We start from the raw sequence: 18,461 nt of genomic DNA, 5'->3' as shown, positions 1-18,461 counted from the left end.
ACATATTGAGAATGACACACGACGAATCGTAGATTTTAGATATATACCGCGGTCAGAAATGCCGCGACTTCATTGTCAAACCTCAGATCTCACATTGCGGCGAGAATAAATAAATAATCGGCTATTCGTCACCTTTGCGCGGGTAAAACGTGTGTCGTAGACTGTCCTACAGTCGTACGGTGCGGCCCAAAGCCCAATTCAAATTAAACTCCGCCCCACCACCTGCCGCGACAAAATACATGTCGTCCTACGCGGCCATGAAGAATAGAGATAAGGAGGCCGAACTAGCATGGAGGAATTATCGAAAAGTGCGACAGAATTCCAAGCCTAAATGTAGTTTATTAATGCTCCGCAAGGTTGCGCTTTTGCCTCACGGAACTCACACGTACACGGTGAACTTTTGTGTTAGCAGAGTGTTAGTCATTCTCTATCCTTCTTGCTCCTCATCCTGCAATCTCTCCTCTTTCTCAAACTAACGAGCATCTTGTGATTGCAACGCCACCTATAGGTACCTATAGGTACTACTATCGGGCCTCGGTTTTGGTCGCACATCTCAAACACATAGTTCGGCCTCACCTCCATATAGTTAGCAGACGAATTAGAGATTTCTTATTTTCTATTATACCAATCGCTTGGGAATCATTTGGGCAAATTTAGGAATAGATTCTCATAGTTTAGGAAATAGTAGTTTATTTATAATTAGTTAAAATAAATTGAGCGTATGGTTAGCAGACATAAATTTAAAAAAAAAGACTGATCAAAAACCCCACAAGTATAGGCATTCGGCAGGTCCCTCATGGCGGAAAAAGCCCTATGATGAACAGAGGACGGACAAAGTGATGAGATAGCATCTCGGACGGCCTCCGATGCCCGCCGGGTGGAGGAGGACGGAGGGACGTCCGATGCAAGATGCCGGTTTCTGTATCTCTTCACGAACCTCCAGAGGCGTGAAATCGGGGTTCTCGGTGTGAGGCTCTGGCAGAAACTCTGCCATCCTCTACGCTTCTCTCCTCTCAGCGTTCGCCTCGAAATGGCTTCCTGCTTCTTGAAGGCCAGAAAGTTCGACAAGATCAGAAATTTTTTGAAGACTGAGAGAAGCCTCCTCCTCTCATCAACAGCCTCCTGGCAAGAATCACTCCACCATGGGGCAGGCCGAGAAGCTCTGTCCTTTCTGCTCGAAGGCATCCTCGGGGGACGTCTCCCCCTCCCCGGGGATGGAAACTGATTCAGCAGGTGATCCCTGAACCTTTCATACCTCTGCAAAGGATCAGTTGCAGAAGCGTCAACCGACTCACGAAAGGAGCCCAGGGACGAGCGCAAATTCGCAACAAATCGCAAGTCTATATTTTTTGAATGTTTAAGTCTATGCGAGAAAAATTTCCTCTTGTCAATGTGGGAGTTAAAAGAGATAGCCGTAGGAAAATGGTCACTAAGGAAGGTGTCTCCCAAAACAGACCACTCACACAGGCCCACCAAGGGTGCTGAAATAAAAGTAAGATCTATCGACGAACTGGCCTGAGAGGGCCGAGTCAAATAGGTGGGAGATCCGTCATTAACGCAGGTAAACGAAGCGTCTAATGCCGCGGCAAGAAGCGTCTCTCCTTCCCTGTCGGAGCGCCCACAACCCCATGCTCGGTGATGGGCATTAAAGTCACCTAAAAGAATCACGTGTGAGAAAGAGCGACAAAAATCAAAAAGTGAGTCATATTCACATCGAGTCAATGAGCCGCGGGGATATCTATATATGGAGACAATGGTGAGGTCAAAATTATTGTAATGAATGGCCATGAGATGGCCATACTAATTAATCTATTGTCAAATTCCGGAGAACCGTTTATCAGCGTGTGTGACAGCGACGATCTAACTGCCAAAAACAGACCACCCCCGTGCCGAGTGAGGGAATCCTCACGAAAGACATTGTATCCAGCCAAAGAGAAGCGAGAATCGCCCATGAGCCATGTTTCCGAGAGGGCTATGACCTCATAATTCGAACAAAGGGAAGCCGCATCCACCTTAGCCAGAAGAGAGTGGCAATTCCACTGTAGGATGTTAATGTGGGAATCATGCGTGAGGTTTGTAGCTGTTGAATCAGACATCAGCGGTAATATTTGTGGGGAAGTGGCCAGGAAGCATGGAGTTCAGCAGCGTGTTAATAAAATTAATAATCGGTTCATACAGCCCCAGTAGCCTAAGAAAAGGCGCAAGCCTGTCTACTAGAAGGGAAACAATATTGGTGAATTGCTCCAAAAGAGCGGGATCGGAGCCAAAGAGACAAAGAAAATCCGGAAGAACCGGAGAGTACGGTGACGGACCAGGGGCAACATTAAGAGCAACACCTTTCCCCGATATCGGTGGGGTTCGACCGTTAGGGGAAATGAGGGGGGGTGGATTACGGGAGGGAGAGGGTCTGGGAATTGAAGCAAAGCCCGAAGGTCCAGCTAAATGCAAATTATTATTGTTATTTTTGTCATAAGGATTAGAGCTACATCTCGAATAATGATTTTTTAGTCTTGAAAGTGACCTAGTCAAATTTGAAGTAACGCCCGCGGCGGAATCAACAACCCGATGCGAAGACGGGTCTGAACTAACTTGATTATGTTTTAGATTTTCATTGTTTTGGTTTTGATTTTGATTCTGATTTTTTATGTCGGAGGAGAGGGGACCAGAAGATAGGGCTCGGGCATAGGAGTTGGAACACGAGGGGTGACAGATCGTAAGCGAAGCAACACAAGCATCATAAGCAAAACTCGAGCTCAATTTCCGACAAAGAAGGAAAATTTTTAAATTTATTATTTATACAGGGCATCTCCTTCCGACCGCGAATACAGCGGCTTGCCTCAAGAAGCGAGATGTTTTCAATGGCAGCATATTCACGAATTTTTCTTTGTAAAATATATTCAGGACATTCAATATTAGAGGCTCTATGAGGGCCCCTGCAATTTAAACAGATCGGCGGATTATTTTTCTTCGGACATATTTCCTCGTTGGAATGTTTTTCTTCCCCGCAATATAAACATCTGGCTCGACCTTTACATTGTGAACGCATGTGTCCAAAACGAAAACATGAGAAACATATAGAGGTCTTATAGGGAATAAACGGAGAGACGGAATGTCTAACCATATATAAATATATCTGATCAGGCAAAGTTTGACCTCTAAATGTGATAAGAATTGTTTTGGATGGGATAATGTTAGTAGAGTTATTTGATTCTAAAGAAGCGGTAGATGGGGGGGCTTTCCTTTTCCTATTCAATCTCTGGATAGAGTTAACAATTGATTTTTTACAATCGAGGCCCTTTAAGATCTCTTCGTCAGACAAATTCAGTGGGACACCACGTATTACTCCCTTTCTTGTTGTGCGAAAGAGAGGAACATATATACATTATATTTTTTATCTTTAAAAACTGCACTAGAAAATGAGACAAGGCGGTTCGCAACCTCTCTCGATTTGAATTGTACATTTATTTTTGAAAAACCTGTCTTTCTAAGCTCGACAATATCTTTTTTATAGTTGGAGTACAGGAGACGACCAATAGCTATAGGATCGATAGGGGAAGACGAAGAGTCCTCACTCGTCTGAATGACTACGTCAAAAGGCCCACTAGCCGTGACGTCATATCTATTGTTCGAAAAGAATGAAATGTCTTTTGGATCCTCGCCAGGATAAGAATAATTGTCAGACTTACCCTGATTCTTAGAAGCGTTATTTTCCTCGATTAATATCAACTCATCATCCGGAGCATCCACCGACTCCCCCTTCTTTCGCTTAGATGGTCTGACCGAATCCGCTCTTAAATTATCTGTATATCGTCGGTTACGGCTTGGCTCTCCCAAGGATATCGGATGATCCGCCGAACGCAAAGAACCCTGTGGGTAAGATGCGATATCGTTAGCATTAGTTATGAGGGGTTCAGAATCCATAGATTCGGAAGGACGCGAGAAAGGAGAAAGAGCGGAAGCGATACAGTCGAGTCTGCCCTCGTCATTCTGTGTCGTCAATTTACAAATATTTTTAGCAAAAGCAGCTGCCAAAGCGGTTTTGTCAAGGCGAAGGGACGGTCCGGGCCCAACATCATGCAAGGGGTCCTGGATCGACATCCTCCATAAAGATTAAGGCAAGAGAGAAATAGCCACGAGGTCGTCCGATCAAAATGGCGGTGTCTTACTTCACACATAAAAACACAGCTGAGTCAATCGTTGGTTATATCTTGTGGTCCCACTCAAGACCCGAGTAGCTGACTCGGGAGAGCAATTGTTACGGCTATCAAGCCGGCTGGAAATGGCTCAAGTTTCAATTTATAAGTTCAAGACGAAGGAGCACTATTCCACGCACGTGTGTCTCACTACACGGTCCTCGCGGCTCTCCGTTATAGTGTAGAGCTAGTAAAACTCATCTAGGTTTGTTCTATAAATGAACTCCTGCACTAGTTATATATGTGTGTACATATACTAAAAATTCTACTAAAAATTTATAAGAAGAGTTAGAAAAAAGAAAACAAAAATGCAAAAAAATCAGCTACAAAGAACAAACCTAAGCATGTATCAATTCTGACACAAATGATTGAAAATTGAAGAATGGAATTTGACTAATCAGAACAAAGGGAACTAAAATGTCTGTGTTCTGATTGGTCAAATTTGAATCTTTAATCTCAATTTTCAATGCACAGTCTACAAACTCATACAGACTACCGCATCAGAAAATCACTAAATCATTCTATATATAATAACGTATATATATACATATACGTTATTGCTTTAATACAATATGCATTTCTAATAATCCGGTTTGTCCTTGGACAAGTGCAGACGTGTTTTTTTTTTTTTTTACGCAGTCTTCTCCGCGAATAAGTTTATTTTTCAGGTCGGGTCAAGTAATTGATCACATCACAAGAGCAGAATTCTGTTTTTTATTTGTGAATCTATTCGTTTTTATACTCTTTTTTTTACCAATTGTTGGCCAAAAGTCGCATAAAGCAACAAGGTCATAATATCGATTAACAACATTTATAAATAATTTACTAGCTCGCATTTATAATTCTTATAAAAATCGAAATAGATGGATAATCACATTTATCTATAATCTATACAATAATTACGATTAAATTGATCAGGTTTTGATCGAAGTGGCCCTTAGGGTTTTTACATGTCAATGTAAAAAGGACGTGTAAAAGGTCACTTTTACATATGCAGACCACAACCCTACCACAAGCAAGCATCTAATTTTTCGTACTTTTATATATATTATTGATACTAATGAAAATCCTTGACCCACTTTACTCGAAAGAGTCGAAATAAGTTTTATTATATTAATAAGCTATTTCAGCTTGATGGGAATAAAATAAACTTGAACGCGTAAATGCAACTCACACTATTTAAGTAGGAGTTATAATTAACATCAGCGTTGCTAAGTCGAAGTTAGAAGCCATGTAAACGTAGTCATATATAGCACTTTCAATTATTTATAAAAATTACTTTTTATTTTACTCTTAATATATTATAATTCAATTTTAAGTTTTTATTATGTAATGATATTTTTATTTTTGATCAGAGAAAAGTTTCGTAAAATTTTGTTAAACAAGCATCTCTCGTTACAATAATATTTAAGGCCCGAGCACAAACTTTTGCATAACGCATAACGCATATGCAAGAAATTCGATTGGTTGAATTTCTTATGCATACGTTTATGGACCAATCAAATTTCTTATGCATATGCGTTATGCGTTATGCAAAAGTCTGTGCTCTGGTCTTTAATATTAAATTTAATAAGATATTTCAGTGTGTGTGTTTCTCTCATATATGTGATGACGAACATCGGACATAATTCCACAGACATGATTTACACGTTAAGAATCTTCCGGCAATTACATATAGGTATATATGGACGTCAATAAAGATTGTTATGCAATTCTGTGACGCTAAGTTGTATGGGCGGTACTATACGAAATATAATAACAAAGATCACTGCACACCTTCTTCTCAGAAGACAACATATTATTGCTATATAATCAACGTCAGCGTGACCTTGGTTGTTGATTGACCATACATGTCATCGTCTAAAGTCTAATATATATATATATATATATATATATATATATATATATAGGCCCATATATTCTGGATCTTCTTTTATTGATAAAAGCGCTTTTAAGCCGTAAAATCAGACTAGAGATTGAGATTGGGATTGGGATTAGATTGAAATTTCACCAATCAGAGCAAAGTTTACAAACTTGAGATTTGTTTCTGTATGCTTAAAAGCGCTTTTATCGATAAAAGAATAAGATCCAGAATATGGGCCATAGTATATATGTAGTTCGCTTTTCAGACATAAGATCAGTCAAAATATATAAAGGCTATACGTTAGTCGTTCGATTATTAAATTGATACTATTACAGAAGATTTCTTTTTGATATTAATACATAATTTTTATATAATTTGGTATCAATAAAAATTGCGATTCTTTAATTATAAGAACACAAGGTACAAATAAGACATTTCTTAATTTATTTTTAGTTTTGGCATTTTCAATTTTTAATTTAATTCAATTCTAAATTGCAATATTCAAATTCAAGACTATACTTTATATGATGTTTTATGGTGTTTTATTTGTTTTACTTATTTTATTTGTTTTATTTAATTTATTTAAATTATTTGAGTTATTTGATATATAATGATATTATTCATTATTTATTTATTAGATGTGATTTATTATAACTCCAACTTTAAATACGCTTATGCAAAAAAGAACAGCTGTAGAAACTGAAAGCCATTCAAAGCCGCATAAGATATGAATTAAGAAATAAATAAATAAATAAATAAATAAATAAAAAGAATAATAGTTTTAATAAATAAATAAAAAAATAAGTTTCGAAATGTATATATATAGTCGTGTTAAATGATCGATGATGACGAGATGATGCGCAGAAAGATGTCCTTGTTTCGATGTAAAAACTTCATCATCAATATCCTATTTATATTTCATGACTTTCCTCACGTCTGTTGATAAATTGCAATACAGATAATAATTATCGACTATCAGGCGGTTCTGCTATTCATGCTGCGCCATTAATTACGCCATGTAATTATTGTAATCTGTAGACGAGAAATACATACACAAAATAGTGCTTTTGTACGTGCGGCATATGCAACTATCTGCGCAGAAATGTAATATTCAATGTAGAAGAACTGCACTAACATTTGTATGCCAGTGATTACGATTCACATCTGGTATATATGTATATGATCGGACACGGATTTTGATCCTGGAAAATCAAGGTTTCTTTGTTTTAAATTTCCGTTTACTTTAATATTTGACTACCAGATATATTCTAATGATATAATACTTTAACGAGAATTTGCTGAAAAATACTTCAATAGATTGTGTTTTTGAATAATATAATATAACGAAGAAAAGTGCAATATTTGTATAATTTTATTAGATAAAAAATACATATTTTGTTATATATTAATATCAATATTTATTACTTTATTAATCGTATTATATTACTTTATTAATTTTTTTCTAATTAAATAATTAATTAAAAAATATTTATAGTGTAATTGTATTATTTTCATTAAAATAAAATTTATTTATTTAATATTAGTGAAATAAAGAAAGAAAAGAGATTTAATTACTATTTAAACCTATATAAACATATGATTATGAATACGTTAAAAACTTATTGATATTACATTATAAACCGAGTAATCATAAAATTATGAAAAAATTAATCAACGCTAATGGTTATCACTAAACGTATCACACAAAATTTATTACTTATATGTATTATTTATATTCTGCCTTACGTAATGCATTTTTGCATCGTAATTCACTTGATTTGCATATTCTTCTTTTATCTATAATCTACAGTGTTGTGCTTAGATGATTTTAAAATTAGCTAGATAAAGATGAGATAAAAATATGTAAATTCATCTTAGATAAGATAAAGATGATTTTATTTTAAATATATATAGATAAAAGATAAAATTATATGACGATTCATCTACATAACTTCCAGATAATATTATTTTTAAAATCGCTTATGTAAACAGTTAAAAAATGTAATGTAAAATAAAAAAATGAAAATTATAGATATAGAATAATATATTTATAGTTTTATTTATAAGTTTTTATCGTTTACTGCTCAAGTTCTATTACTTAAAATATTTTCATGTGCTATGAAACTCTAAACCAAATTATCTGAATATTATGTTAGATAATTTAGTAAAGATAACACTTTTTTTTATCTAAGATGCAGATATAGATAATACATTTTTTTATTATCTATATAAAGATAAGATAACGCCAAAATTTCATCTAGATGATCTATATAATTTTATTTAGATAACAGCAAACACTGATAATCTATATCAGTGCTGGGATTTACTTGCCATTTACGGCGAGATTTCGAGACGCACGCCTCTTGCCCCCCACTCCTCGCTCGCGCTATAGCAACGCAGCGCCGGCCGCTCGTAACTAAGGAGCGCGGCACATAGTCTCAGGAACGTGCGTATCAAACGTAATAGCACAATTAGCATTCTAATAGCAAAAGTTATTATTAAAATTTTCTATTCAATCTTTTATTTTGTATTAATAATACAAATAGTTATTATTCTATTATTAATCACGTATATGTGTTCTTTTGCTATTAGAATGCTAATTGTGCTATTGCGTTTGATACGCACGTTCCTGAGACTATGTGCCGCGCTCCTTAGTTACGAGCGGCCGGCGCTGCGTTGTTACGGCGCGAGCGAGGAGTGGGGGGCAAGAGGCGTGCGTCTCGAAATCTCGCCGTAAATGGCAAGTAAATCCCAGCACTGATCTATATCGATGATAAAGATATTTTCCGCAAACTGTTATCTCGTATAAATCGTGCGTTTTAATCATTTTAATTATATATGTATATATACAGGGTGTCCCAAAACTCATAATTAATCTTCCAGGGACAGATTCCTGGGATCATTTAGAGACGATTTTTCCTCAGCGAAAATGTCGAGGGAGACCATCATTTTTTGCATGTTCCCAATTTTTGTCATCATGTATCTTTGTAACTAAGCCTTAAATTAAAATTCTATTAAAAGAAACTTTACTTAAAATTAATTGAAGAATGTGGTTTTGTTAATATTATATTTCTAGAGGGCTTAATTTACGAGAAACCCTTTATTTTTAATCGCTTATAACTCGAAAATTATTGGTGCTTCGACATTTTCGCTGAGGAAAAATCGTTTTTAAATTGGCCAGAGAATCTGCCTTTAAAATATCTCGCGGTAGTTTCGGGACACCCTGTATATATAAGCACGTATATAATATTTGCGTATGTATATACGTATATACATGTGTATAATGTTTTATTAGAAAACATTTTTAATTTTTACATGGTTTTTATTTCAATACAATTGCAATACTGGAAGATTAATTACCAATCATAAAAAATTGAGTTTTTCTGATGAAAAAAACGAGGCTAAAGTACTTATATTGTCGTAAACAATTTAGCAGAAAACATGATTTAGCATAACATGAAGAAGATGTACATCATAGTAATATAATGCATATACACATATGCATTATATTACTACGCATAAAATAGAGATATAGGTATCTCACAAATTGTCAGAGAAAGAGAGAGAGAGAGGGGGGGGGGAGATAAAGCTCATTATATGTATGCGTTATACTATGTTTCGCCTTATACTGCGTGTGTATATGCAACTTGTTTTTATCCATACTTTATCATCATAAAAAGTCAGTTCACTATTCTATGCGAGGAGAACTCAGATGAGATAAAGTAATCCAATCACGTTCATTCGCTATTGCGTGTGTGTGAGAGAGAGAGAGAAAGAGTATATATATATAGATATATATATATATATTTTATTTGCAACCTAGAGTGCAAATCAAGAAATAGACTTCCGTAATAAAAATATCAAGCTCGCAGTATCATTTCGCGATTGAATCTTAAATCGACAAGAAGTGAAGTTCTTATACTGATTTTTGCTGTTTAAAAAAATTTTTTTTAAACTCTTTTTGAAAAGAATTTTTTTTTTCTTTTAAGATATCTCATTGTATTTAATGATACAACTACATTTATATAAAGCACACACACGATAAATTGTGATCTATATAATTATAGTGATAAAGCAGCGATAAAAGTGCCAAATATCTTTGTTGTTTTGAATGTTAAGTGTTCCGACGTGAACAAACAGTAAGTATCAAAATCTTACATTTTTTCAGTATCATATGTAGTTAAAACCATTGGTTTTGCTGTTTACTTTTTTCGAAACAATTTGTGCAAGGTTAAATAGGATTTAATAAAAAACTCAATAAATAAAGTATGGGCGAATATTTTAGGATAATAAAATCAACGTTTCTTTACTTTTTTAAACTGTATATATTATATAAAATTATGGTAAGTAATTTTTTTCGGAAGCAGAATTAACTGTGTATTTAAATCTCGTGATTTATAATTCTCCGAGGCTATTTCAATTAAACAGTGACGATGGAAACAATGTGATGCTGAAGTTGTTGTATAAATATTTGATCAAAGATTAAATATTATATCAGCTCAATATTTTGTAAATGCTCACCATGTCTTTAAATTTTTATTAAAGGGAGAATATTTATACATTTTTTATAAACAATAAATCTTTTTAAAGATGTCAATAATACATGGCTAAGAAATGTAATATAAAAAATTTATTGTAATTTTAGTGAATCTTTTGATATTAATGAGCACAGATTCCACGTTTGAACGAGTTACATAAAAAATCGAGAAATAATCGAGAAATATTTCGCCGACGAAATATTTTCATTTACATTGATTTCACATTCGACTTTGATATATATTTATATGCATATGATAATCTTCATATTATCATCAATAGATCATCTTTAAATATTATTGGATAATGTTATCAGTGAGATATAATAATAAAATATATATAAGCATTATGCATTGACATACGATTACATAAATGTACATTCTATAATAAAATCTTTTTCAATGTGTCTGTGTATGTAAGATTTCAATGTAATTCTACTTTAACAAGTATATCTATATATAGTAAAATTTAAGCATTTATTTAATAACTCAAACTTTTGAACATGTTTACAGGATGCAAGAATGGACTTTATCTCTTTACCATATGCTCTGTTCGTTGTTTTAATAATCCCGGCAATTTTATCGATATTGTATCATCACTATATTCTTCGACGAAAGCTTAAAAACATTCCTCAATGCGGTGGATTTCCTTTTGGCGTGGCATTTGAACTAATAAAATTAACAGATTACGGTAAAGAACTTTGTGAATAAAAATATTGACATTTATGCTTTTATAAATTTATATATACATATATATTCTTCCTCATTTAAATATATATTTTTAGCAAAAGACTTAAGACAAAATATTCGTCTATTTACTTTATAAATCAATATAATAATTAGTAAATATTAAATATCTGATTGTGTGTGTGTGTGCTCATTTACAGAACTTATAAAATGGATGACTGAACGTATGTTACGTTTTAAAGTAGGAATCGCCATATATTGGATAGGTACAAAACCATTTATTAGTCTCCATAAACCTGAATTTTTAGAGGTGAGAATGAAAAGAATCTTATTATTTATTAATTTAATTTAATTATTGTTAATATAAAGTATTGATGAATAAGTCATATATGACATATATCATTGTATAATAAAAAGGAGATATACTTAGATTTTAAGCGACTATTTACGTCTATTATATTTTATTGACGTAGGAAAACTATTCTGCCTCCCCAACGAAATAATTATTCACATGGTCAAATTTTACTTTCAAAAGTTAAAATCCTCATTTTAGCCAATTTAGTCAATTATTAATTTTATCTTGAAAATAATTATGTGTTTTGTGCGTACCCCTATTATGATTAGAAACAAAACGTAATTATTTATTTAAAAAAATTGAAAATATAGAATACAATTTTTGCATACGAGGCTGTTTTCAAAAAAAAATAAAAATTTGGAAAAAAAATTTTATATAAAAATGTGATGAATTATTTTTTTATACGGTTATATATTCTTTTTAAACTCACTTTTACAGATTATTTTGTCCAGCAACGTAAATATCGAAAAAGGAGAAGTCTATAATTTTATGCATTCTTGGTTAGGCAAAGGACTTCTGACTTCTACAGGTAAATACATAAATTAACTCTTTTACGTCTGTTTATATTATCTTATTAAAGATAAAAAATAAATTGCAATTACATTAGTTTACATTAGATTATATGCGTTTTTGATATATATATATGATCATTCACGAAAGTATTTTGAAAATCACAAAAAGACGAAAGAGTAAAGTTTTATACTACTAATACAAATACGCAAATTTTGTATACTTATATACATATATCTACACCTTTGCACAAGAGAAAAAATATACTCTTTTGTATTCTCATCCTCATGTCTTTACTTACACATAACTGATTTTATGTAACTCATCAACAGTAGTATTATAAATTCATATGATATCATGATATGAATATGATGTCATATTCATATAAATTGAAGCGCTTTAAAACATTATGAAACTCTCCTTATTTACATTGCAAATATTCAATAGCGATGTCAGAAAAACAAAATTATAAAATATTACAAGAAACAAGATATAGCAAAAGTAATAGTAACATAACATCAATGTTATAATTTCCCACTAAACAATGTAACTGTTACGTACAAGACATGTTATATTACACGGTTACATTTTTGATTGGGAAATTATAACATTGATGTTATGTTATTTTTACTTTGTGTGTTTACTGGAATTGTTACTACATCTATATCTATACGCATTTATATTTTTAATATCTTTTACTTTTTAAGATAAATGTATAGCTGATTGATATTACTTTAGGAAAGCAATGGTTCCGTGACAGAAAACTCATCGGGCCAACATTCCATTTTAGTATATTGGATCAATTTGCTGTGGTTATGTCTGAAAAAGCAGAGATTCTAACAAAATGTCTCGAGAAGGAGATAGCGAAAAATCCAGGGAATGCTATCAATATTTTTCCGTTCGCTAACAATGTTGCTCTCGACGTTATATGCGGTAATAAATAAATATACATTAATATATACATATATATCCATATATATATTTCACATTGTTATTTATAATATATAATATTTTTTGAATACAAAAATATATTGCTGACATAATATATTTTACGTTCAGCATCAAATTTTATTAATTATGATATGGATAATAGAAAGACTTGTTAAGATGAGTATTAAATTTAAATTTTGCTGAATCGGCAAGCTCTTTCGTCATTAATAAATTGAATTGCTTATTATCATTTATTTCGTTATCAAATAAGTAATAGACTGTTAAAAATGTTTACTGAAGAAATAAATTATTTTGCTTTAACATTTAAATTAAGCTTCCATAATCAAATTTAATTAGCACATGAGATTTTTCTGTTTGTGTCGAGAAAATAAAGTCTTACTTATAATATCGAATAATTGATTACTGTATCGAATGTCATTTATTTTCACAAAGTTTATTAAATGTATAGTGATAATAATGAGATTTTTTTACTGCAACAGCAAAATTCTTTCTCTTCTTATTGTATATGATCACGGATTATAATGCCGATATAATTTTGATGAGCACGATTATCGATATTGCAAACGGACACGTTTAAGATTCATATTAAATGTTATATCACATTTTATTTAATTGCGAATATATATATAAATATAAGGAGTTTATACTCTTGTACATATTTAAATATAAGCAAATTTTTTTTGTCGGTATTCATTCTTGTGTATAATAAAATTAACTATTCGACTCTATAATTATTTACGAGAGTTATTAGTTTTATTTTTTTCTGAAATTTATAATGTAGCATACTTTGACGAGAAAGCTATCTAATATACTAACAATCATTATTTTACAGAAACGGCAATGGGTGTAGATATACATGCTCAAGAAGTTGAAACCAAGTATACCACTACAATACATAGGTATAGAGAGTTGCATATTTTGTTAATAATAAAATAGTTAATAGTATCATTAATTTATTAAAATTTTTTTAAAAATTAACAGCAAATTTTATGTGATTAATTAATTGACATAACAGCATAAATATATGCTGTTATATCGGGGTTTAATGTTTCAATCGTGTTTTTAGAAACTCTTTATTATTACGCCAGCGAGTGTTCCGACCGTGGCTTTGGCAAGATTGGGTGTATAACTTAGTTCCTTCAGGAAAGGAATATAATTCAAGCGTTAATAGATTGCATAACTTCACGAGAGAAGTACGCGCCAAAAGATATATCGGCAGAATTTGACTAAATTAATTATTCATGCTTTTTTTATTTAAGTGAATTTAACAAGTTTATAATAAATAAATAATTAATTAATAAATAATAAATTTCAGGTTATAAATAAGAAAAAGATTGCACGACAATCGCAAAATGATGCCACCAGATCAGAAAACGAAGATGATGATGAACTTGATATAGGTGTGATTATTAAATTATCTCGTTTTATATATATACCAGGTGTCCCATTTTAAAGGACCCACTCAAATATCTCATTGTCAGAAACACTGCGTTAAATCGAAAATGTTTCCTACAAAAGTTATAGGGTTTCGAGGGGGACATAACATAGTAATATTCATATGACCTTGGGCGGCGTCTCCAAGGTCAAATGAAGGTGAGAATGAATTTTGAAAAGAAGAAAAAATATTAGGAAAATTAAAAAATGCTTCAGATAAAAGTTGTTCAAATTAATTAGTAGAAAAAGATGTTATAATAAAAAATATGGGTTTCCATTTAAAAAATTCATTCTCACCTTCACTTGACCTTGGAGGCGCCGCCCAAGGTCATATGAATATTACTATGTTATGTCCCCCTCGAAACCCTACAACTTTTGTAGGAAACATTTTTCGATTTAACGCAGTGTTTCTGAGATATTTGAGTGGGTCCTTTAAAATGGGACACCCGGTATATTTGTTTTAAAAGGATTGTGTAAATATGTTTTAAATCATTCTTGTGAAATTTATTGCATTAGGTAAGCGGAAGAGGAAAGCTTTTCTGGATCTATTACTAGATCAGAATGAAAAGGAGGAAATTCCATTAACCGATAATGAATTGAGGGCACAAGTCGACACATTGATGTTCGAAGTAAGAGAAAGAATCATTACAATTCAACGCAAAACTTATTAGACATTGTCAGTAATATATATAGTTACAAATAAAATGTTAGTATAAAATTGTATAAGGATATAATAATGAAATAGGGTCACGACACAACTGCGGTTGCAATAACCTGGGCACTCTTTCTCTTGGGAAATAATCTCGAGCATCAAGAAAAAGTTCATGAAGAGCTCGAAGAAGTTTTCAAAGATACCGAGACACCAGCTAGTGTAAAGGAACTATCGCAATTAAAATATCTCGATAGAATCATAAAGGAAACGCTCAGATTATATCCAAGTGTACCTATAGTCTTTAGGAATTTAATTGAAGATGTAAACCTAGGTATGATAAAACTTTATTTCTATTAATATTAAGCTAAAATAAATGTTAAGATATTCACATTAATTTAATATGTAAAGGACCCCGCACCGGTCATAGGGGGAAAATGTCTTTCTGCGGATTTGGCTAATTTTTGGATATGTTGTAGTTCTCGTCATTCTGAACAAATGTCTCAACGGGCAGAATGATCTAATGAGCCGTTTCCGTGCTACAAGCCCTGAAAGGTCCAGATTTAACATGCAAAAGTATAAGTTTTTCGATTCGAAATAAGGAAGGATGGATTTTTTTCTTCAATTCTTAATCCACTGTATTGATGACAATTATTGTTTAGAGTCGTATAAAGACAACGGATGTATGTAGTACAGTCCAATCTATGTGGATTTATAATGTATGTAAATTATAAAAGTGGACATATAATGTGTATGTATAAGTTGAATATATATTTATTGATATTATATATATAGTTTATAACATCCGTTGTCTTTATATAACTCTTAACAATAATTATCATCAGTACAGTTAAGAATTGAAGAAGAAAAATCCATCCTTCTTTATTTCAAGTCGAAAAACTTATATTTTTACATGTTAAATCTGGACCTTTCAGGGCTTGTAGCACGGAAACGGCTCATTTAGATCATTCTGCCCATTATTGAGACATTTGTTCAGAATGACGAGAACTACAACATATCCAAAAATTAGCTAAATCCGCAGAAAGACATTTTCCCCCTATGACCGGTGCGGGGTCCTTTGTAAAATTCGTTCAATTAAACGTAAATGTTTTTACTTAAATGATAGACAATATATGTGTGTTTCTTTTCTGAAAAATTTATTTTTCTTATTTATTAAAGGCTAAATAAATTCAGCAAAAGATGAATAGTTTAAAATCCACTTTAAACGCGGTCTCTAATTTGCGACAGAATTCAAGATAAAGTTCTATTTATCATTTTATGCCGCGCGTATAAAATTCGAATTCTTTAAATATTTTTATTGCAAGAGTAGAATTCTACCACGAATTATCATATACAAATTGTATAAAATAGATTTAACAAAAGTAGGTTTATATATTGGGGTTTTACAAGCTCAATTTTTTAGATATAATAAAACATTTATATTAAAAAATTTATCGATATAAAATTTTCTATATAACAGAATACTATATACACTCTGTTTTATTTTAGGTGAATATACCCTCCCAAAAGGTGTTACAGTTCAACTCGATATTTTATTAATGCATAGGAATCCAAGAGTTTGGCCAGATCCAGAAAAGTTCGATCCAGATCGCTTTCTTCCGGAGAATTCGAAAAATAGAAATGCATATGCCTATGTTCCGTTCAGCGCTGGCCCGAGAAACTGTATCGGCCTAAGATTTGCTTTACTCGAAGAGAAAACGATATTAACAGCTATTTTAAGAAAGTGGAGAGTGAAAAGTGTAAAAACACCGGATCAGGTTCAGTTTGGACCCTCTATTATTTTACGACCATGCGAAGATGTATTCATTCGTTTCACGCCAAAGAAATAATTAATTTACTAACAAATATTCATTTCTCTTTATAGTGCGCAATCTTTACAACTTTTTTCGATTACGGAATTGGAATGTTTTATATATATATATATATATATATATATATATATATATATATACATATATTTAATAACGATATGAAAACATTCCAATTCCGTAATCAAAAAAAGTTGTAAAGATTATTGCGCACTATAAAGAGGAATATTTGTTAGTAAATTAATTATTTCTTTTTTTTATATATAATATATATATATATATATATAGTCATTGTACATATATATAGCATCAGCTATATATAGCCATACTAAAATATATATTATTAATACTTTTACACACACACACATATATATATATGTATATATATAATAGTGATTGTGTGAATAATATAATGAGATATATAGGTTTAAAAATCACGAAACATATATGGAGCAAATATATTATTCCGTTGCTATTATTGCACAGTCACAAGAGTTAAAAAAATGGAATAATGAGTTGTTTTCTACGCACATTTATTTTCCACTCGTTGATTGCTTTAATCTAGAGGTATATATAATAATTGAAGGCTCTGATGATATATAAATAATTAATTTAATCGAGATATATATATATATATATATATATATATATATATATATAAGATATCTATCGATATAAGATTACGCAATAACAATTAAATTAATTTGCTCAAATTTAGGGCCAGTTTCACCAACGTCGATTTACTTCAACCTCCGATTAAATCTTTCTTTTCAGATACGCGTTCATAAAAAAGAGACAAACCGAGACGTTGGTGAAATTGGCCCTCACTTTGACCAACTATACGATTAACCTTAACCTCTGATTAAACTATATATATATATATCTTTGTCTCTTTTTAAGAACGTATCTAAAAGGAAACAAATATAGTTTAACCAGAATCGAGGTTATTAAAAGTTAGTCGTAGTTGATTGAAGTGGCCCTTTTATTATATATAGCCATACAAAAGCATAAATTTAATTTACAAAAATCATTCTTTACTTAGGTTTAAATTTAAATGAATGACAAATATATACCTAGTATGTACTTTTTTCTGCATTTCTACTCCCAATAAAAGATATCTTGAAATATTAAGATGGTGTGATTTCGACCCCCAACATATTGAGAATGACACACGACGAATCGTAGATATTAGATATATACCGCGGTCAGAAATGCCGCGACTTCATTGTCAAATCTCAGATCTCACATTGCGGCGAGAATAAATAAATAATCGGCTACTCATCACCTTTGCGCGGGTAAAACGTGTGTCGTGGACTGTCCTACAGTCGTACGGTGCGGCCCAAAGCCCAATTCAAATTAAACTCCGCCCCACCATCGGTTCACCTGCCGCGACAAAATACATGTCGTCCTACGCGGCCATGAAGAATAGAGATAAGGAGGCCGAACTAGCATGG

General features: G+C 32.2%; 2 protein-coding genes across 4 annotated transcripts; one reads left to right on the top strand and one right to left on the bottom strand.

Annotated features, from left to right (window-relative positions):
• Positions 1–87: 87 nt before the first annotated feature.
• Positions 88–4,464, bottom strand: LOC145933123 (uncharacterized). Its single transcript, XM_083032623.1, has 3 exons — positions 4,167–4,464; positions 3,687–3,867; positions 88–1,655 (listed from the first exon to the last, which is right to left on the bottom strand). Exons 1-3 carry the CDS (start codon positions 4,173–4,175, stop codon positions 700–702), a joined length of 1,146 nt encoding a protein of 381 aa, XP_082888749.1. The 5' UTR covers positions 4,176–4,464; the 3' UTR covers positions 88–699.
• A 5,288-nt stretch (positions 4,465–9,752) lies between these two features.
• LOC145933121 (cytochrome P450 4C1-like) lies at positions 9,753–18,138 on the top strand. 3 transcript variants are annotated; one of them, XM_083032620.1, is made up of 12 exons: positions 9,754–10,196; positions 11,106–11,283; positions 11,480–11,589; positions 12,073–12,163; positions 12,883–13,077; positions 13,928–13,994; positions 14,162–14,288; positions 14,411–14,495; positions 15,046–15,158; positions 15,275–15,512; positions 15,658–15,754; positions 15,841–15,865. In XM_083032620.1, exons 2-12 carry the CDS (start codon positions 11,115–11,117, stop codon positions 15,848–15,850), a joined length of 1,302 nt encoding a protein of 433 aa, XP_082888746.1. In that variant the 5' UTR covers positions 9,754–10,196; positions 11,106–11,114; the 3' UTR covers positions 15,851–15,865. The 3 variants fall into 3 exon arrangements, with proteins under 3 accessions (XP_082888744.1, XP_082888746.1, XP_082888743.1); XM_083032618.1 differs by lacking the exon at positions 15,841–15,865 and having other exon boundaries at positions 9,753–10,196; positions 15,658–15,794; XM_083032617.1 differs by lacking the exons at positions 15,658–15,754; positions 15,841–15,865 and adding an exon at positions 16,688–18,138 and having other exon boundaries at positions 9,757–10,196.
• Positions 18,139–18,461: the final 323 nt, after the last annotated feature.

Source organism: Prenolepis imparis, unplaced genomic scaffold, assembly GCF_030444845.1.
Source record: "Prenolepis imparis isolate NDT839.2.m4 unplaced genomic scaffold, iyPreImpa1.0 SCAF_2, whole genome shotgun sequence".
In the NCBI taxonomy this organism is placed as follows: domain Eukaryota; kingdom Metazoa; phylum Arthropoda; class Insecta; order Hymenoptera; family Formicidae; genus Prenolepis; species Prenolepis imparis.
The sequence above is the reverse complement of the archived record's forward strand: the minus strand, read 5'-3'. Positions and strand labels throughout refer to the sequence as shown.

What these genes read in the sequence shown, in the direction of transcription:
- LOC145933123 (XM_083032623.1), bottom strand. An exon ending in TAACGCTTCTAAGAATCAGG is followed by an intron (nt 1,656 to 3,686) that starts GTAAGTCTGACA and finishes TGATTCTTTTAG; the next exon opens with GTGACTTTAATGCCCATCAC.
- LOC145933121 (XM_083032617.1), top strand. Translation starts at nt 11,115, where the DNA reads ATGGACTTTATCTCTTTACCATATGCTCTGTTCGTTGTTTTAATAATC. An exon ending in TGCATAACTTCACGAGAGAA is followed by an intron (nt 14,289 to 14,410) that starts GTACGCGCCAAA and finishes AATAAATTTCAG; the next exon opens with GTTATAAATAAGAAAAAGAT. An exon ending in TCGACACATTGATGTTCGAA is followed by an intron (nt 15,159 to 15,274) that starts GTAAGAGAAAGA and finishes ATAATGAAATAG; the next exon opens with GGTCACGACACAACTGCGGT.